The following is a 15779-nucleotide window of genomic DNA, read 5'->3' on the forward strand; positions in this document are numbered from 1 at the left end:
TGACTCCACAGCCTGGTAGGCAGTTGCAACAGGTATCAAAATGTAGGACTTAGCGAGACTATAAGCGAAAATTAGTCGTGGAGTAGGTATTATCAGTGCTAAGGGCGTAATTAGCGCCAATATTTTCGTAAATACCCATACCCTGTAAAGGGTGCACCACCGTAGGTAGAGTTATGCTGAGGCAAAGCCACCTTACGGTACACAATCACAAAATGGGGCGAGTTTGCTTGGAATTAGCTTGGGCTCGCGCGAGGTAATAATTTCAAGAAAGCAGCTTCGGCGGTATCCACATTAAGTGAGAATTAGTCGCCGAGTAGGTAAATTAACGGTAGGGGTGTTATTAGTGCCAATATAGTCAAAATTACCACATTGCACCATAGATTTCGCTATATTCGGGATCGACCCACCTGGCGTCTTGAGCAAAGAAAGGCAAGAAAGGGTCAACCAAGCGTTGACGCTAATGACGCTAAGACAAGCTGGAAGTAATTCCGCCTGAATTCCAATATGAATAAGACATGAAATGATTGAATAACGAACATAAAAAAGAGATTATTATACAGGGTGTTTCTTTTAGCTGCACCAAATTTTTAAAAATTGCCTGTGGCAGATAGCACATTTCTAATTCTGGATCGAAACTACTCGATGAGGCGGCTATTACTTCCACGAGAAATCAAAACGCCTAATTGAATAATTAACATAATTATGCTAATTACCCTTCTAATGAATTATATTACAGCAAATATTTCAGTCTATGAATTATAGCCGGTGTGTTCATGAGGCGTATCCACTGACTTGGAATTGATTCTCAGGACTGAACCAGTTTCGAGATATTGATTTTCAAAGTGGACTACGATATGCATTGGCGCTTCAGTTAACTTTTTGAACAAAAGGCTGTTTTATGCATTAAAGGACAAAAGTGACTGGAACACCAATGCATTTTGTCGGAAAATTCGAAAATTATTATCTCGAAACTGGTTCAGTCCTGGAAATTTGTTCCAAGTGGATACGCTTTGCGAACTCACCGGCTCTAATTCGTAGAATAAAATATGTGCGGTAATGTCAGTAATTAAAAATATAATTAGCATAATTATGGTAATTATTTAATTAGGCGTTTTGATTTCTCGTGGAAGTAATGGCCGCCTCATCAAGTAGTTTATATCATAGATTAGAATTTGTTATCTGCCACATGCAACTTAAAAAAATTGGTGCAGCTAAAATGAAACGCCCTGCGTAATCGACCATTCCATCATCGAATAATACAAACCACCGTGTACGTCAAGCTTGTCTTCTTTAGCGTCGACATTTGGTTGAGCCTTTCTTTTTGTAACTGGTGACACTGTCGTTTTTGGAGAAACAGCTTGACATGTTCACTGACTAAGGCATGTAAAGAAACATTTCATGGACTCCTGTTTCAACCCTATAACTAGCGATGGAGTTAGAAGGGCTTTGCAAGACATCACTGATTTAATCAAAGATGGCGGATACATCATGCTTCAGAAGCTTGCCGCACTTTATATGCGATGCCTCATGACTTCAAGTATACCAAAGAACTGGATCAATCTTAACATTACGCTAATCCATAAGAAGGGACACGCTAAAGAACTGAAGAATTATAAACCCATTAGCTTGCTTTCAGTATTGTATAAAATATTCACCAAGATAACTTCCAATAGAATCAGGGCAACACTTGACATCATCAACCAAGAGGACAGTGTCACAAAAGAGCGCATAATCTAAGCGCGCGCCGTGTGTCACGCAATCCAGCGAAAGAAGCACGCGGGCCCTTGGCAGCTTCAACAGAGGGGGAGAGCGTATACTTCTCAAACAGCCGACGCGACCAACGGAGTCTAGAAGCATCGACAAGTTACGCGAAGGCAACGGTAACGAGAGAGAGAGAGAGAGCCGAAACACCCTCTCAGACCCTGACACAAACGCCGAGTTGAGAGAGAGAGAAGCCCAAGCGCGTGTCAACGAATGAGTCACCACCCTTCTCGACGACGCTCCGACGGCCGCGGTCGAAGGTGCGAGAATCGACTAGAAGATTCCCAGGCTTTGTTCATGCTACGGGATCCCAACTCCGAACAAACGTTCCAGAACCCCCGACGAAACCTATAAAAGCGCCGCGCGGGAATCAAAAGGGGGATTAGACCGCGCTGGTGAAGAGATGTGACGTGAAGACTGACCGTCTGCGGAAGAAGGCAGGGGCGTAGCCAGGGGGGGGGGTGGGGTTGGGGGGGGGGGTTCTAAACCTCGCCCTCCCCCCGAAATTTTTTGCGCAACCCCCCCCCCCCTTACCCACCCATTGTTCTCATTGCTTCGCGCTGACATAATGCGAGGAACCGGTGCTACTATCACAATTTCATTCCTGGGCGCTTCCGTTTGGGTTGATAATTTACAGCGAATCATGTCTGCATATGGAAAAAACTGTCACGGTGTTTGTCAAGGCTTTGACACTCTGTGAGGTTTTGGGAGAGAATGTGGCGGCCGCATCCTGAAGCAACAAATGCGCAACAAATGCGGCAGCCGCATTTTAGATGAAGGCGAAAATGCTCGAGGCCCGTTTAGATTTAGGTGCACTTAAAGACCTCAGGTGGTCGAAATTTCCAGTACACATTTCCGCCGCTTCCCTTCAGGCGCCGGTTAGGCCGCGCTCGCGCAGGATGTCTGCGCGCGAAACGGCGGCAGGTTCGAGCCAATGTCTCTTGTTTGCGATTGCGCCCCTACGGAAGGCTGGTAGTTACTGTTGTGTTGTTGAATCCCAAACCAGCAATTACGGAAGGCTGGTAGTTGCTGTTGTGTTGTGGAATCCCAAACCAGCAATGTACACTCGAAGGGATTGATGCCAGCAGTGAAATTCCACCGACTCGCAACAGAATTCACGAAACAGACAGCCGACAAGCATGGATTACTGCTGTGCGCAGTACAGCGTAAGTAAACTCTTGTTGCAGGCGCTGACAGTTCTCGTCGGAGTTCACGCGTCCTAGAAATTGATTATGTGCGCTATACACTGAACAAGACCGGAGTTCATTCCTGCATCACTAGTACACCAATCAGTCGAGATTCTGTGAGGTACAAGGCCGCTTCCTGTTTGCACCTGCATAAATGAAGCAGAAATGAGTTGCACGTACGCACTACTTAAAATGCGTACACATGCCATATCTATGCTGTGCGGTGAAATATTCTGTACAATTATGAATCTGTTGACGTAAAGGCAAATGACGGCTGCACGCTCGCACACAGCGGAAGACACAGCGGCCCATGCACTTGCCGCAGGAAATGCAACCCTCTCGTATGAGGGAGCAGGGCGACGAAAGCTTCGAAATAAAAAAAAAAGCATTACACGTTTTTGCGCGTATTTGTGTTTTCTAGCGCAAAGACGCAGGGAACAAGCTGTTAATATGGGAGTAAGTATAGCCTGGTCACACGTGCATTTTCACGTGTATGGGCGTCCTTGACTTGTGAAACGAACTTCGCCCCGACGAGGACGACGCCATCTACGCTTAGCGGAGATGAACAATTAATGATGAGCGTAGCCAGAAAAAATTTCTGGCTACGCCCCTGAAAGAAGGGGATTCCCCGGCAAGCTAGTCGACGAGTTCATCGGTCGTCTGCATTTCCGGAAGAAATTCCTTTTTCGAGATTTGCATCGAGGTACGCCGAGATCGTCCGGCTCAAGCCCAGCATGGGTGAAAACGATTGGACACTTGGTGTTCCAATTCATTCTATACTTTACGTGTTGGACTCTTAAGGCTGGTTGTTAATTATTTTCCTGTGTTTTATTAATACCCATCTGAATTGTATTGTGATGTACCTAGCCGAAGTGCGTATGTGTGTGAAACTGTCTTATTTGAAGAATATATTTCGTTGCGTTTTGATAACTCTGGGCTCTGACTCGGTCTTTGGACCACAACCGGCGTTCCCTGGCGCACCAGAGGGCCTATTATTAGTTGTCCTTGCTTTCGTGGGGTTATATTCGGAAGCTGATAAGACGGCTTTGGAATTTGGCGCGCTGTTGTCGCCTCGTTCAGCTGGCTTCAGGAAGGGATATACTGTGGTGGGTCATAACCACGTCATCAATCAGGCAATCATGAAATCTGGGGAGTACAATCAACCTCTCTATGTGACTTTCATAGATTATGAAAACGCATTATATTCAGTAGAGATACCAGCAGTCATATAGGCATTGCGTAATCAAGGAGTTAAGAAGGCATACATCAATATCTTCGCAAGTATCTGCAATGATTCCACAGCTGCCTTGGTTCTGCACAGGAAAAGTAGAAAGTTACCTATCACGAAAGACGTCAGGCAGTGAGACACAATCTTTCCAATGCTAACACTGCATGCTTAGAAGTACAGTGGAATCTCGATGATACGAATCTCACGGGGTCACGAAAAATATTCGTATTAGCCGAAATTCGTATCATCGAAACACAATTAAAACTAGCTAAATTAAGGGGGGACGCGGGGATCAGATCGCGAAAATCGCGAGAAAAAAAGATTTTTGAAAACCACGCGGTTGGGTATCTGCGACGCCTAATCTACGCTGCATCAAAATGGTTTGGCTGAAAACGCACTAAAAGTGCCCGAAAAGTTTAATTCGTCAGTGCGCAGGGCGAGAAAACAGCTTTAAATCGCGCAAGATCACCGCAGTTCACGGAGCTATATCTCGTATTTCCCGCCACCGAGCGCCGTCATCTTGGTATCGTTCGAAAGCTCAAAGTTTCGTCGTTCCGCTTCTCAATTCGTCCGTCGTCGCCATCTTGTAACAAACGCACAAACGCAAAAGAAGCGCGGGTCTGCGATAGATAGTCACACGGGCCCTCCGATGAAAGCAGGCCTCCGATTGGCTGCCGTGCTGAAAGGCGTCTCTCCAGTGGTTGCTGCTCTGGCAGGGGCAAGATGGCAACCGCAGTTGTCTGCTTCGCAAACCACGCCGGCGTCTTCACTTGACACACAGAATTCGGATTACTGAGAGCTCCCAGGTTAGTGATGAAGCGACGATGGCGAATAAACTTTGGACGAAGCACGCCTTCGGAATACGGAAGCGCTCCTACGGCAAGAAAAATACGGTGATTAGCGGGAGTAGCGGAGGAGCACCGGACTGAACGAGCGCAACCTTGCACCGTGGACTACGTGCCACGCTATCTTGCACCGTGTGACTCCAGCAGCGAAACCGACAATCGCCGTGTGCCATCGGCACCGATAACGCAGCCGACGGAAGACGCGCCAACGGTGGACTCCCGCGCCTCGGCGTACGGCCGCGCGAATCAGCGGAGATCGTATCTCGGTCGACATAGCTCGCTGCGACTAGGCAAAATGGCGCAAACTCAAAGAACGCGGCCCGAAGCACGGCAGCCACTCCGTCCGATGGCACGCGGAAAATCAGGAAAAGCACAAAAGCAACAAAAGAGCCACCGCTTCGAACTCTTCGCGCCCAGTCGCGGCCTCCGCGCTGTCCGGCGTCGCGTCCGCGCCTCCGCACCAAAAAAGGAAGGGAGAAAGCGCGTGACAGCGCGCTGTTCTCTTTCGCGGCCGTCAGTGGGGTGGCGTTTATTCGCATCAACCGACGCGGGTCGAAAATCGATTCGTAACAACCGTTTTCTAACACGTTGCAAAGTAATGGGGATAGGCCAGGACCGCAGAAAAATTCGTATCATCCGGAAATTCGTATTATACGTGATCGTATCATCGAGATTCCACTTATTCAAGTCATTACACTGGGAAGGCTTAGGAGTGAGGATCAACGGCAAATACCTCAGTAACCCTTGATTACGCAGATGACATTGTCCTGTTCACCAACACCGGGGACGAATTACAACAAATGATTGAGGACCTTAACCGAGAAAGTGTAAGAGTGAGATTAAAGATTAATATGCAGAAGACAAAGATAATGTTCAATAGCCTGGCAAGGGAAGAAGAATTCAGGATCGCCAGTCAGCCTTTAGTCTGTAAAGGAGTCGGTTTATCTAGGTCCATTACTCACAGGGGACCCTGATCATGAGAAGGAAACTTACAGAAGAATAAAAATGGGTTGGAGTGCATACGGCAGGCCTTACCAAATCCTGACTGGGAGCTTACCGCTGTCGCTGAAAAGAAAAAGTTTATAATCATTGCTTTCTACCGCTGCTAACATCATCATCATCAGCCTATATTTATGTCCACTGCAGGACGAAGGCCTCTCCCTGCAAACTCCAATTACCCCTGTCTCGCGCTAGCAGATTCCAACTTACGCCTGCAAATTTCCTAACTTCATCACCCCACCTGGTTTTCTACCGTCCTCGACTGCGCTTCCCTTCTTTTGGTATCCATCCTGTAACTCGAATGGTGCACCGGTTATCCATCCTACGCATTATATGGCGTGCCCAGCTCCATTTTTTCCTCTCAATGTCAACTAGAATATTCGTTATCCCTGTTTGCTCTCTGATCCAGCCGCTATCTACCTGCCTCTTAACGTGGCGCCTAACATTTTTCGTTCCATCGCTCTTTGTGCGGTCCTTAACTTGATCTCGAGCTTCTTTGTTAACCTCCAAGTTTCTGCCCCATATGTTAGCACCGGTAGAATGCAATGATTGTACACTTTTGTTTTCAACGACAGTGGTAAGCTCCCAGTCAGGATTTGGTAATACCTGCCTGTGTGCACTCTTACCCAATTGTATTCTGTAAATATATTTCTCATGATCAGGGTCCCCTGTGAGTAACTGACCTAGATAAGCGTACGCCTTTACAGACTCTGGAGGCTCACTGGCGATCCTGCTAACATCCTGCTCACTGGTCGCTGCTAACATATGAGGCAGAAACTTGGAGGTTAACAAAGAAGCTCGAGAACAAGTTAAGGACTACGCAAAGAGCAATGGAACAAAAATCGTTCGGCGTAACGTTAAGAGACAGGAAGAGAGCGGTGTGAATCAGAGAGCAAACGGGAATTGCGGATATTCTAGTTCTCATTAAAAGAAAGAAATGGAGCTGAACAGGTCATGTAAGAAGTAGGGTAGATAACCTGTGGAACATTAGAGTTGCAGAATAGGTGCCAAGAGAAGAGAAGCGCAGTCGAGGATGGCAGAAAACTAGGTGGAGTGATGCAGGTGGAAATTGGGATCAGCTAGCGCCAGACAGCGGTAGTTGGAGATCGCAGGGAGAGGCCTTCGTCCTGCAGTGGACATAAAACTAGGCTGGTGATGATGTGATGATGATGTTTCAACCGTGATGGACAAGGGTTTCATAAAAGCTTCAATTTTTTCTTGCTGTTTACGTTCCATACAGTCACCAGTGAAAGGCAGGTTTCTCGAAGAGCTACATTTCGTTCTCGTCAATGCAGGTCTTTACGAATCACCCCGTGTCCGGCGGGTAACTATTGTACCGCGACTGTGCGACGTTTAATGTTTTACACGCTACAAGTGCCTTAGTTGTGGAGTTGCACCGCTATATCTCGTCGCAAACATGACGTGACAAAAGTAATTGGAAACGCTACCTGAATGACGTTTGTCAAGGCTACGGCCGGGATCTGCCGGCTCTATCGGCACTGCGAAGCAGAACCAAAATCCCTGCCAGAAAGCAGCTGTGCCCGGGCGATATACGTATTGTATATAGTATATAGTCACGACTGGGATATATTGTCTATGTATTCATTGCAGGTTCCTCTGGGTGACCCCCAGCGCGCAAATAAGACCGTGCCCGAGGGGTTGTCTGTGCGCCGTTCAACCGTCAAAGGCGCTCAGTACGGCGTGTTCACCTTGAAGCGGCTGCCCAAGAGGCTGTGCTTTGGACCGTACGAGGGCGTCAAGGTGGACAGCAGCGCAGCAAACGGCTACACCTGGCAGGTGCGTGTTATGCGTGATCCCACGTGCCAGCGTACCGAACCAATCACAGGCACCCGATAGATACTAGTGCAACGAGTGTAATGATAAGCTGTTGACTCTACGTATAACTCAACAAGACGGAAGGAAGGAACTAGACATGCAGTGACTGTGTCTCGTCCCTTTGTTCTGTGTCTTGTGCAGCGCCGTTAGCTGACAGTTCATCAGAGCTAGATTTAGGCCACTCGTGCGTTGTGGCGCGTTCCAGATCCGCCAGAACGGCCGAGCGTTCCTGGTGGACGGCCGGCCCCTGGACCGTTCCAACTGGATGCGCTACGTTAACTGTGCTCCGGAGCGCAGTCAGCAGAACCTGGCGGCGTTTGTGCGCCAGGGAGCCGTGTACTACCGCACGTGCAAAGTGGTGAACGCCGCAGAGGAGCTGTTCGTCTGGTACGGTGACGATTTCGCCAAGCAGCTGGGTCTCATCGGCAACGTAGGGGCACAAGACCAAGGTGCGTCGTCGTTCGTTTGTATACCGGCTGTTTTATCTAACTTGAACCGAGCCTTTACGGAAACTTGTTCTATTTATGCAAATGAAACCAACGACATTCTGGTATTAGTGGTTATGCGAATTTTTTTTCAATTAGGTTTTTTGAAGCGCTATATTTAGCTAATCGCTAAGTTAAAAAAGCCAAGATTTAAAATATGCATTTTAGGGCACAAGCTTAATTGGTAATGTTTCAGAGAAGCTAACATACCATCCAACACAGTTGTTTCTAGGACCTGGGCCCGGATAATGCAACGGAAACCTATGTTGTCCGCGCGTACGTTCCTTGTCGGCGCAATTAGCTCTCGTCTACGTTCTAACTACGCCTCGGTAATCGCTATAAAGAAATTAGCACATAAAAATAGAATAAATTCGAAAGGAAAAACGTTGGCGGTAGTGAATTTCAAGCCTACGACCTCGCGCCAAGCCCACGCTCTGAAGCCGAGTGTCTTATAACCCACTGGGCTAAGCCCGCGCATCCTGGATAGTACGCCTGTGCACTCTGCTTTATGACATCATGCGGCTTGGACCGATATTTCCATTGCCAAGACCGGCCTGACGAAAGCGATGACGTCGTAATCGCTGCGACTTACTCTGGATTGTTCTCATGAGACTCTCTATGGCATTCGGGCGAGGTAGCATGACGTCACGGATCGAAGTGCACCGGCCTTGTGCTGCCTAGGAGACTTTGGCCAAGCGTCTCAACGCGCTCGCTTGCCTGCGAGGAGTCCATAACTTGAAGGACCGCTCAGCGGCGTTCAATTGGACATGAATGCATTCGCATGGACAACTCATAAGAAGTGCTTATGTGTCCTCGCATTTTTTAACCTTCTTAAGAGAACTTTCCTAAAAAATAAATGAACAAAGAAAGCACATACATAAATTAAAAAATGTATCTCGGTTATCGTGATTCACAATGTTTGTTTCTTCGTTTGTCTGTCTTAAGCGGCCGAGGTGGACGGCACTGCTGCACCTGAGGTCTTCTTCCTGTGAGGAATGCGGCGATCAGTTCACCGTGAAGCAGTTGCTCGACAACCACCGGCGACGCAAGCACACTGCAAAGGCCCCAAGGAAAGCACCAATGCGCCCACTACCCCTACTCCAGCAACAACAGGTGAGCGAAGATGTGGCAGGCACTTGATATATGTTGCTGTGTTTCTTGTTGGGTGTTCCTCGCTGGCTTATGAGAAATAAGTATTCCTTTGTTTTCACTATCGTATGTTTAGAATGCACAAATGTCAAATATGCTTCTGTTGTATAGGCATACTTCATGAAGTATTCTGGCATATGAAAGCACAGAAGGACGCTTACGGGTGGAATTAGTCTGGAAGTGTGGGCAACGTGCAACAGTCATTGCAGCCTATAATAGAGCGAGGTTGGAAACTAAGCGCACAGATATTGACAGTATGGCTTGAACATGAACACTATACATAGCGCTTCAGAAAACTAGCTGCGACATTCGAGCGTGCACAAGCTTTCCGAGCGTTCCATAAATCGACAATTTCAATCTTTGTTGTGAAATTTAGCACTGCAGTGTCATATCTTTAGCATTGAAAACTGGTTCCTTTGCACATTAGTTTAGCCGTCGTGACATTTTCCCCAACATTAGTTAGTTGGTTTGTCTACACATAATAATTGCGATGGAGTAACAAACCGGACATACTAGAGACAGGCGTTTTTTAATGTCTTGTTAATATGGTCTGTCTTCGTCTTAAATGACCACCTACCAACTAGATCCACAGCAGAATCTTTCAGAGATATATGTTCGCGCACACATACCAATAACTTATAATAAAACTAAGAAAACGTGTTTTGTTCGCTCTAAACAAAAGTAACAAATTTTAAGCATGGCAGTTTACAAGTGCACACGGCATGGCTTAACATTTTGTAGCTTTCATGCACAAAACAGGCATGGAATTTCTGTTACACGTTATCAGGGACAACGTTATCTGTTCATTTAGATGTACCAAGTTTGTAACAGTCGACTAGGTGATGGTAAAGGAGATATTGCTAAGTTTACACTTGAACAGACAAATCGAAGCGTAGCCATACACTCCACGCACGCTAACTCTTGAAAAACTGTTTATTGGTATTTTTATTTATATATATATAGCTAAGCGGCTCTCATCACAGAAAGTAAAGAAACGGCAACATCCTCGCAAGATAGGTGGTTCTGATTATTTTTCGTAAGCTCTACAGGTAACATCAGTGCTATTAAAATATGCATGCAGAAGCAAGCACACAGTTTGAGCAATATAGGCGTCATATGTACATGATTTACGGTCACATACAGCTCCACAGATATTGGTGGCTCTGTAAATTTTACGCCAAATAATGCGCACTTTCGGCATTCAATTAATTTTAAACGCTTATTAGCGTACACGTAAAAGTTTGCATTTTCCTAAACAGTATACGATGTATTCCGAGTGCACTTGAAATAGAATTTCTGCGTATTACTATTTTCTACCTTCGCGAACAGAGACAACTTAATGCATATGAAAGACAACTTTTAGGCTCGATAGAAATTCGTCTTCTGTATAGCACCTCCAATATCTCATTTCACAATTTTTTCTCGTTTTTCTTATTTTTAACCCTGAGCACCGGTTGGAATTTGTTTAAATTACGTCATATTAAAGCGCCACATCGAATCTGGTGCAAATGTGGCAGGATAAGTTCACTTACTGCCAGCATCAAAATGCAGCTCTGTTCGCTTTCTTTTTTTCATCCCCACCTTCGCAGGCACAATGTCGGGAGGCACGAAATGACGCACACGGGCGAGCGGCCATTCGTGTGCCCCGTCTGCGACAGAGGATTCAACCGGCGCGGGAACCTGGGCGGGCACCTGCGAGTCCACACGAAGGAGAGGCCGTACGAGTGCAGAGAGTGCGGCCAGCGATTTAGCGATGCGTCAAACATGGCGACCCACCGGAGGGTGCAGCACTCGGGCGACAGCGCTCGACGGCACGCGTGCCCCGAGTGCGGTAAAAGGTTCACGCAGAGGTTTGACCTCAAGAGACACCTGGTGACCCACACGGGCGAGAAGCCGCACGCCTGCTCGGAGTGCGGAAAGAGATTCGCACTGCGCTACGTTGCCAAACGACACGAGCAGGTCGTCCACGGCCGCCATTACCCGCTTCACTGCCCGCACTGTGGCAAGGGGCTTCAGAACATAACAAAACTGAGAAGCCACGTGCGCGCTCGTCACAACGACGAATGCGAAGACGACCAGTAGGACGACAGAAGACATTGCGCGGAACAGGTAACGCGGTACGAAAGTGAACTTTTATAACTTCACTTTCGGCAGTTTTATGTAAATATAACTATTGCGGACATCCTTAATGAGAATGAATTTTCTCAAGCTCAGAGAAAAATTGTTCCCATCTCCCCTTCTGTCATTTTTGTAAAGTGCGAAGCTACATGGAAGCACTATAAAAATTTCGCAATAAAATGAATAAGTCAAAGCCTTGCAGTGTATGAAAGAAATCGTACCAGTGGACCACCACTGGTGAGATTTTTTTTTCTTTAGCCTTCCCTTCCGAGAAAACCTTTGAAGGGTTTCCTTTTAGCTCCAATAAGATATACTCTTGCGTAGAAGACAACTTCCCTCTTCCGAATCCGCAGCACTGCAAGTTGGCTGGCATGCTAAGCTCCACAGCCACCAAGAACTCTCGTTCGCAGTGCCAGTCCTGTTCTGTACTATTGAAATGGAATGGGAATTCCAACCGGTGCCTCGTCCGTGGATTTCTTCGATGGAGCAAATCGATATGAAGAATATATCTACGCGGCTCTTTATGCAATCCGGCCTGAATGAGACGTAATATGGTGTAGAAAGTGGATGGACTGACACACGAAGTGGCATATAGGTATGTTAAGCGCGAGTTCGCGAATAACAAGAAATCTGATTGCACAAGGAAATCGCGAATTACATTCGAATAAAGACAGAGAGCGAACTCTGTGCTTGTATGTATACGTTAAAGGTATACACACAATGGGACATCTTAACCTTACCGTCGGCAATGAAGGCAAATATTCAACGGAGCTGTTTCACAAATGAGCTTGACGCCGTTGGAAGATCTCCGCCTAATTTTACGTTGAGCTTCCACATTCCGACGCCATCCAGCCGCGAAAATGTCCAACCTCGCAGCGTACAACTCTTTCTTCTCACGATTCATCTTAGAGTGAGCTCTAAAATCCGTGCCTTAGACGAAATTGCAGTGCCGCAGTGCTTGGGAAAACTGGATCTAAAACGAAAAAAAAAAGAAGTTTGTATTCAATTAAATTCGGGTGACTACAATGTATATACGTTTGCCAAACGGATGACGGATTGGGAGAAAATTCTGCAAACAGGTGAGCACAGTGGTTTGGGGCTTCAGCCCCTCCCCCCCCCCCCCCCCCCGAAATTTTTTCGTGTTGTCATGCACCGCCGACCAAAACAACCACCGGTGCCGGGAATCATTCTGGATTTTGTCTACAATGTCTTTTTGACGCTCGAACAGACATTTCGGCGCGAAAATTGCGAACTCGGGCTGGATTTCGTGGCAACGCCCATGCACCTGGAGTCACATAACGTAAGGAGCCCGAGCCGAGTACAAAGTTTCAAGGGCTTTTCGATAGCGAGCGGGCGCGTCGCGGCATCTCGCAGCGGCACCGGAATCTACGGAGCTCATGGATTTAAATTCCGAAACTTGATGGGTATGAAGTTCTCACTACACTTTTGATGCGAAAAGTGCACTGACATTTCCAAAGGCGTGCTTCTGATTTTTAATTCTGGAACTTTCTGGGTTTAATGTTTTTATAAACTTGGGCCAGCATACACGCACTCGAACGCGTGTGTCCAAGCCGTTCCAGAAAATGGAAGCACGCGCTCGCAATCTTTCACAAACACGAAAATATTAAATATCACCGTGACTGTCAGCTGGCATCTGATAATTTTCTCCAAAAAATTTCAGGAAGCGCGCCCAATGTGATCAATAAGCTGGACCAGGGCAGGCAAACTAAAATAAGAGAAACCAGAAGAAAGTCAACGGCCTATTTAATTTGAGACAGTTCTTTTTTGCGGGCGGCAAGGTCTGGCTCTCCGTGGAGATAGGGACACTGGTCCTATGGATTTAAGCAAAGCCCCCGCTGAAAATACTGGTATTTCCAGAGCGCTTCTTCGCATGCGAGTTGATTGTGGAGATACATATCTCAAGAACCATTTGGAAGGTTTCCCAAGTAATGCCTCGTATTCAAACCAGACGTACAAAACCAAATTATAGAAATTTGTGGTGAAATTATCAAAGAAAGCCTAGATGCAAAAGTGAACGCTGCAGGCTGCTTCTCCGTACTTGCTGACGAAACTACGGATATTCCTGAAATTGAACAGCTTACTGTTTGTGCAAGGTACGTAAACAAGGATGTCAACGATATCGAAGAAGGAAGGAAGGAAAATAAGAGGCGAAAGGCAGAGAGGTTAACCAGGTTAAGTGTCCGGTTGGCTACTCTGCACAGTGGGATGGGGTAAGGGCAGAAAAGATTAGAAATAAAGAGAAGAATAAAAAGAAAAAAAAAAGAAACGTATGAGTCCGCACATTCTATAGTTTTTCACTAAGTCCTGTTTGTTTTAAAAAGCGTACTAGCGCTTTTAAAGCAGTTCGTTCCGACGTCGGCTGGGACCAGGGACCAAGAATTGTGGCTTCCGTAAGAGGACGGCTGTCTACCTTGTCGAGCATGGTGCTGAGGAAACGATATCGAAGTGTTTTTAGGTTTCAGCACAGGAATAGATGCCCTCTCTCATGGAGACTGCAGGTTATATGTACATGTGTACAAACTGCTGCAGATTCTAGTCACCCTTCCAGTGCCACTGCCAGGGCAGAGAGATTTTCAAACATGAGATTACTAAAAAAAGCCACTTGCGCTTTACAATGTCTGAGGAACGCATGGTTATTCTGGCGCTTCTATACGCCCAGAGACGTCGCCATCAACGTGTCCAAAGTTATTGAACGCTTCGCTACACTTCCCCGCCGAATGAAGTTTATCGTTTAGATAGCGACGCAGCAAAAATCAATGCATGTAAAAATATCTGTTCCTTCACGTTCTTATATAAGCTCGTAATTATGAATACGTATGACTGTTGATTAGCTTTTAAAACCACAGAAGTTTTCACCGTTTATTGTAACAGTTACGATGATGATCAAAATTATCCTGGGAATACAAAAATTACGGGGACATCAATAACCAATTTTGACAAACCTTGCTCATTGAAAGCCAGGCACACGCGGCGTTTCCCAAAAACGCACTCGGATGTTGGGTAAATCAACTTGCCGCATGATCTGTGGCTTTCGTTTGTCCTTTTCTTTCCTTTTTAGCTACATGTTCTTACTTCTTTTTTTACACGAAGCAATACCCTTGTTTAATTTAGGGTGCAGAATAATTGTTGCCGCTGTGCAGGCAGTTAAAATACACATTTTCGTATTGATTTCTGCATTCTTTTTCTATTATTCTAGCCACATGGTGCTGTCGCGATCGCAGCATGGCCCAAATGCATATCACGATTTCTGAGATCATATATAGTTTTGTTCTTGCCTGGATCATCTGTCTTCATACTCGTATGCGTGAAGTTTACTATCTGTGACTGCGCAACATGTTTATTTGTCCTGTTTGACGCATTATATTTACAGTGACGTCTCCTTAGATACGTAGATTTATTGCAGATTTATACGTATATTTAAATATCTTGTTGCGAGGTTTTGTGTACACAAGCAGTGAACTTGGTTTCACGCGACATTTTCTTGCCGTTTATCTTGGCATTTGTATATTCCATTCTATCTTCGCATTTCTAATGTATATTTTGCGGAACTTCTGCTTTTTATATGTACTCACTGTTGCGACTATAATTTCGGTGCAATTACAATATACGACCGGTAACATCTGCTCCTGCGCAGTCCATTGCAACGAAGGACAGCGTCATTGCGGTTTTTCCCTGGTCGTTGCATATGTACAAAAATGTAAACAAGGTTGTTGAATGACAAAGATTCATCAAAATATTTGTCCTCAACTTGTTCATTTTATGGCCTTTACGTTTTTCATATCAGCTGCATGCACTGCTTTGCTGGTTTCGAACTGATATAGTTCTAATGTTCGCGTGATATTTTGTTTACTTATTAGATAGACAAAAAAAAACGCGGAAGCATTGATATCAGCTATTTCTGCCACAATTTTTGGGACATACGAAGCTATTCTTTTATAAAACAAATACGTAATTTACTTGTCTTGACAGTTCGTAGCGTTCAATAATTCGTTTTCAGCATCTAATGTACAATGGCGTTGGCAATGGCAATGCAGTTATTATTCCTGTATTTGATGCCTCGACAACCTTTACAAGGAGGAAGCCGCGTTGCAACTTGAGCCCCCCCCGAACAAAATTTCTGGCTACGCCACTGTTATCGACCAATGACAAG

At 45.9% G+C, this 15779-nt stretch overlaps 1 protein-coding gene across 1 annotated transcript in view; it reads left to right on the forward strand.

The window, feature by feature from the left end:
- Nucleotides 1–11572, forward strand: part of LOC119463684 (histone-lysine N-methyltransferase PRDM9-like) — a 34590-nt gene extending 23018 nt beyond the window's left edge. The window contains exons 5-8 of the mRNA XM_049655337.1: nucleotides 7632–7823; nucleotides 8062–8305; nucleotides 9287–9329; nucleotides 11080–11572. Of these exons, the coding sequence (XP_049511294.1) occupies nucleotides 7632–7823; nucleotides 8062–8305; nucleotides 9287–9329; nucleotides 11080–11572 (972 nt within the window). The remainder of the gene's footprint in view (nucleotides 1–7631; nucleotides 7824–8061; nucleotides 8306–9286; nucleotides 9330–11079) is intronic.
- The last annotated feature ends 4207 nt before the right edge of the window (nucleotides 11573–15779 follow it).

This window comes from Dermacentor silvarum, chromosome 9 (assembly GCF_013339745.2).
Source record: "Dermacentor silvarum isolate Dsil-2018 chromosome 9, BIME_Dsil_1.4, whole genome shotgun sequence".
In the NCBI taxonomy this organism is placed as follows: Eukaryota; Metazoa; Arthropoda; class Arachnida; order Ixodida; family Ixodidae; genus Dermacentor; species Dermacentor silvarum.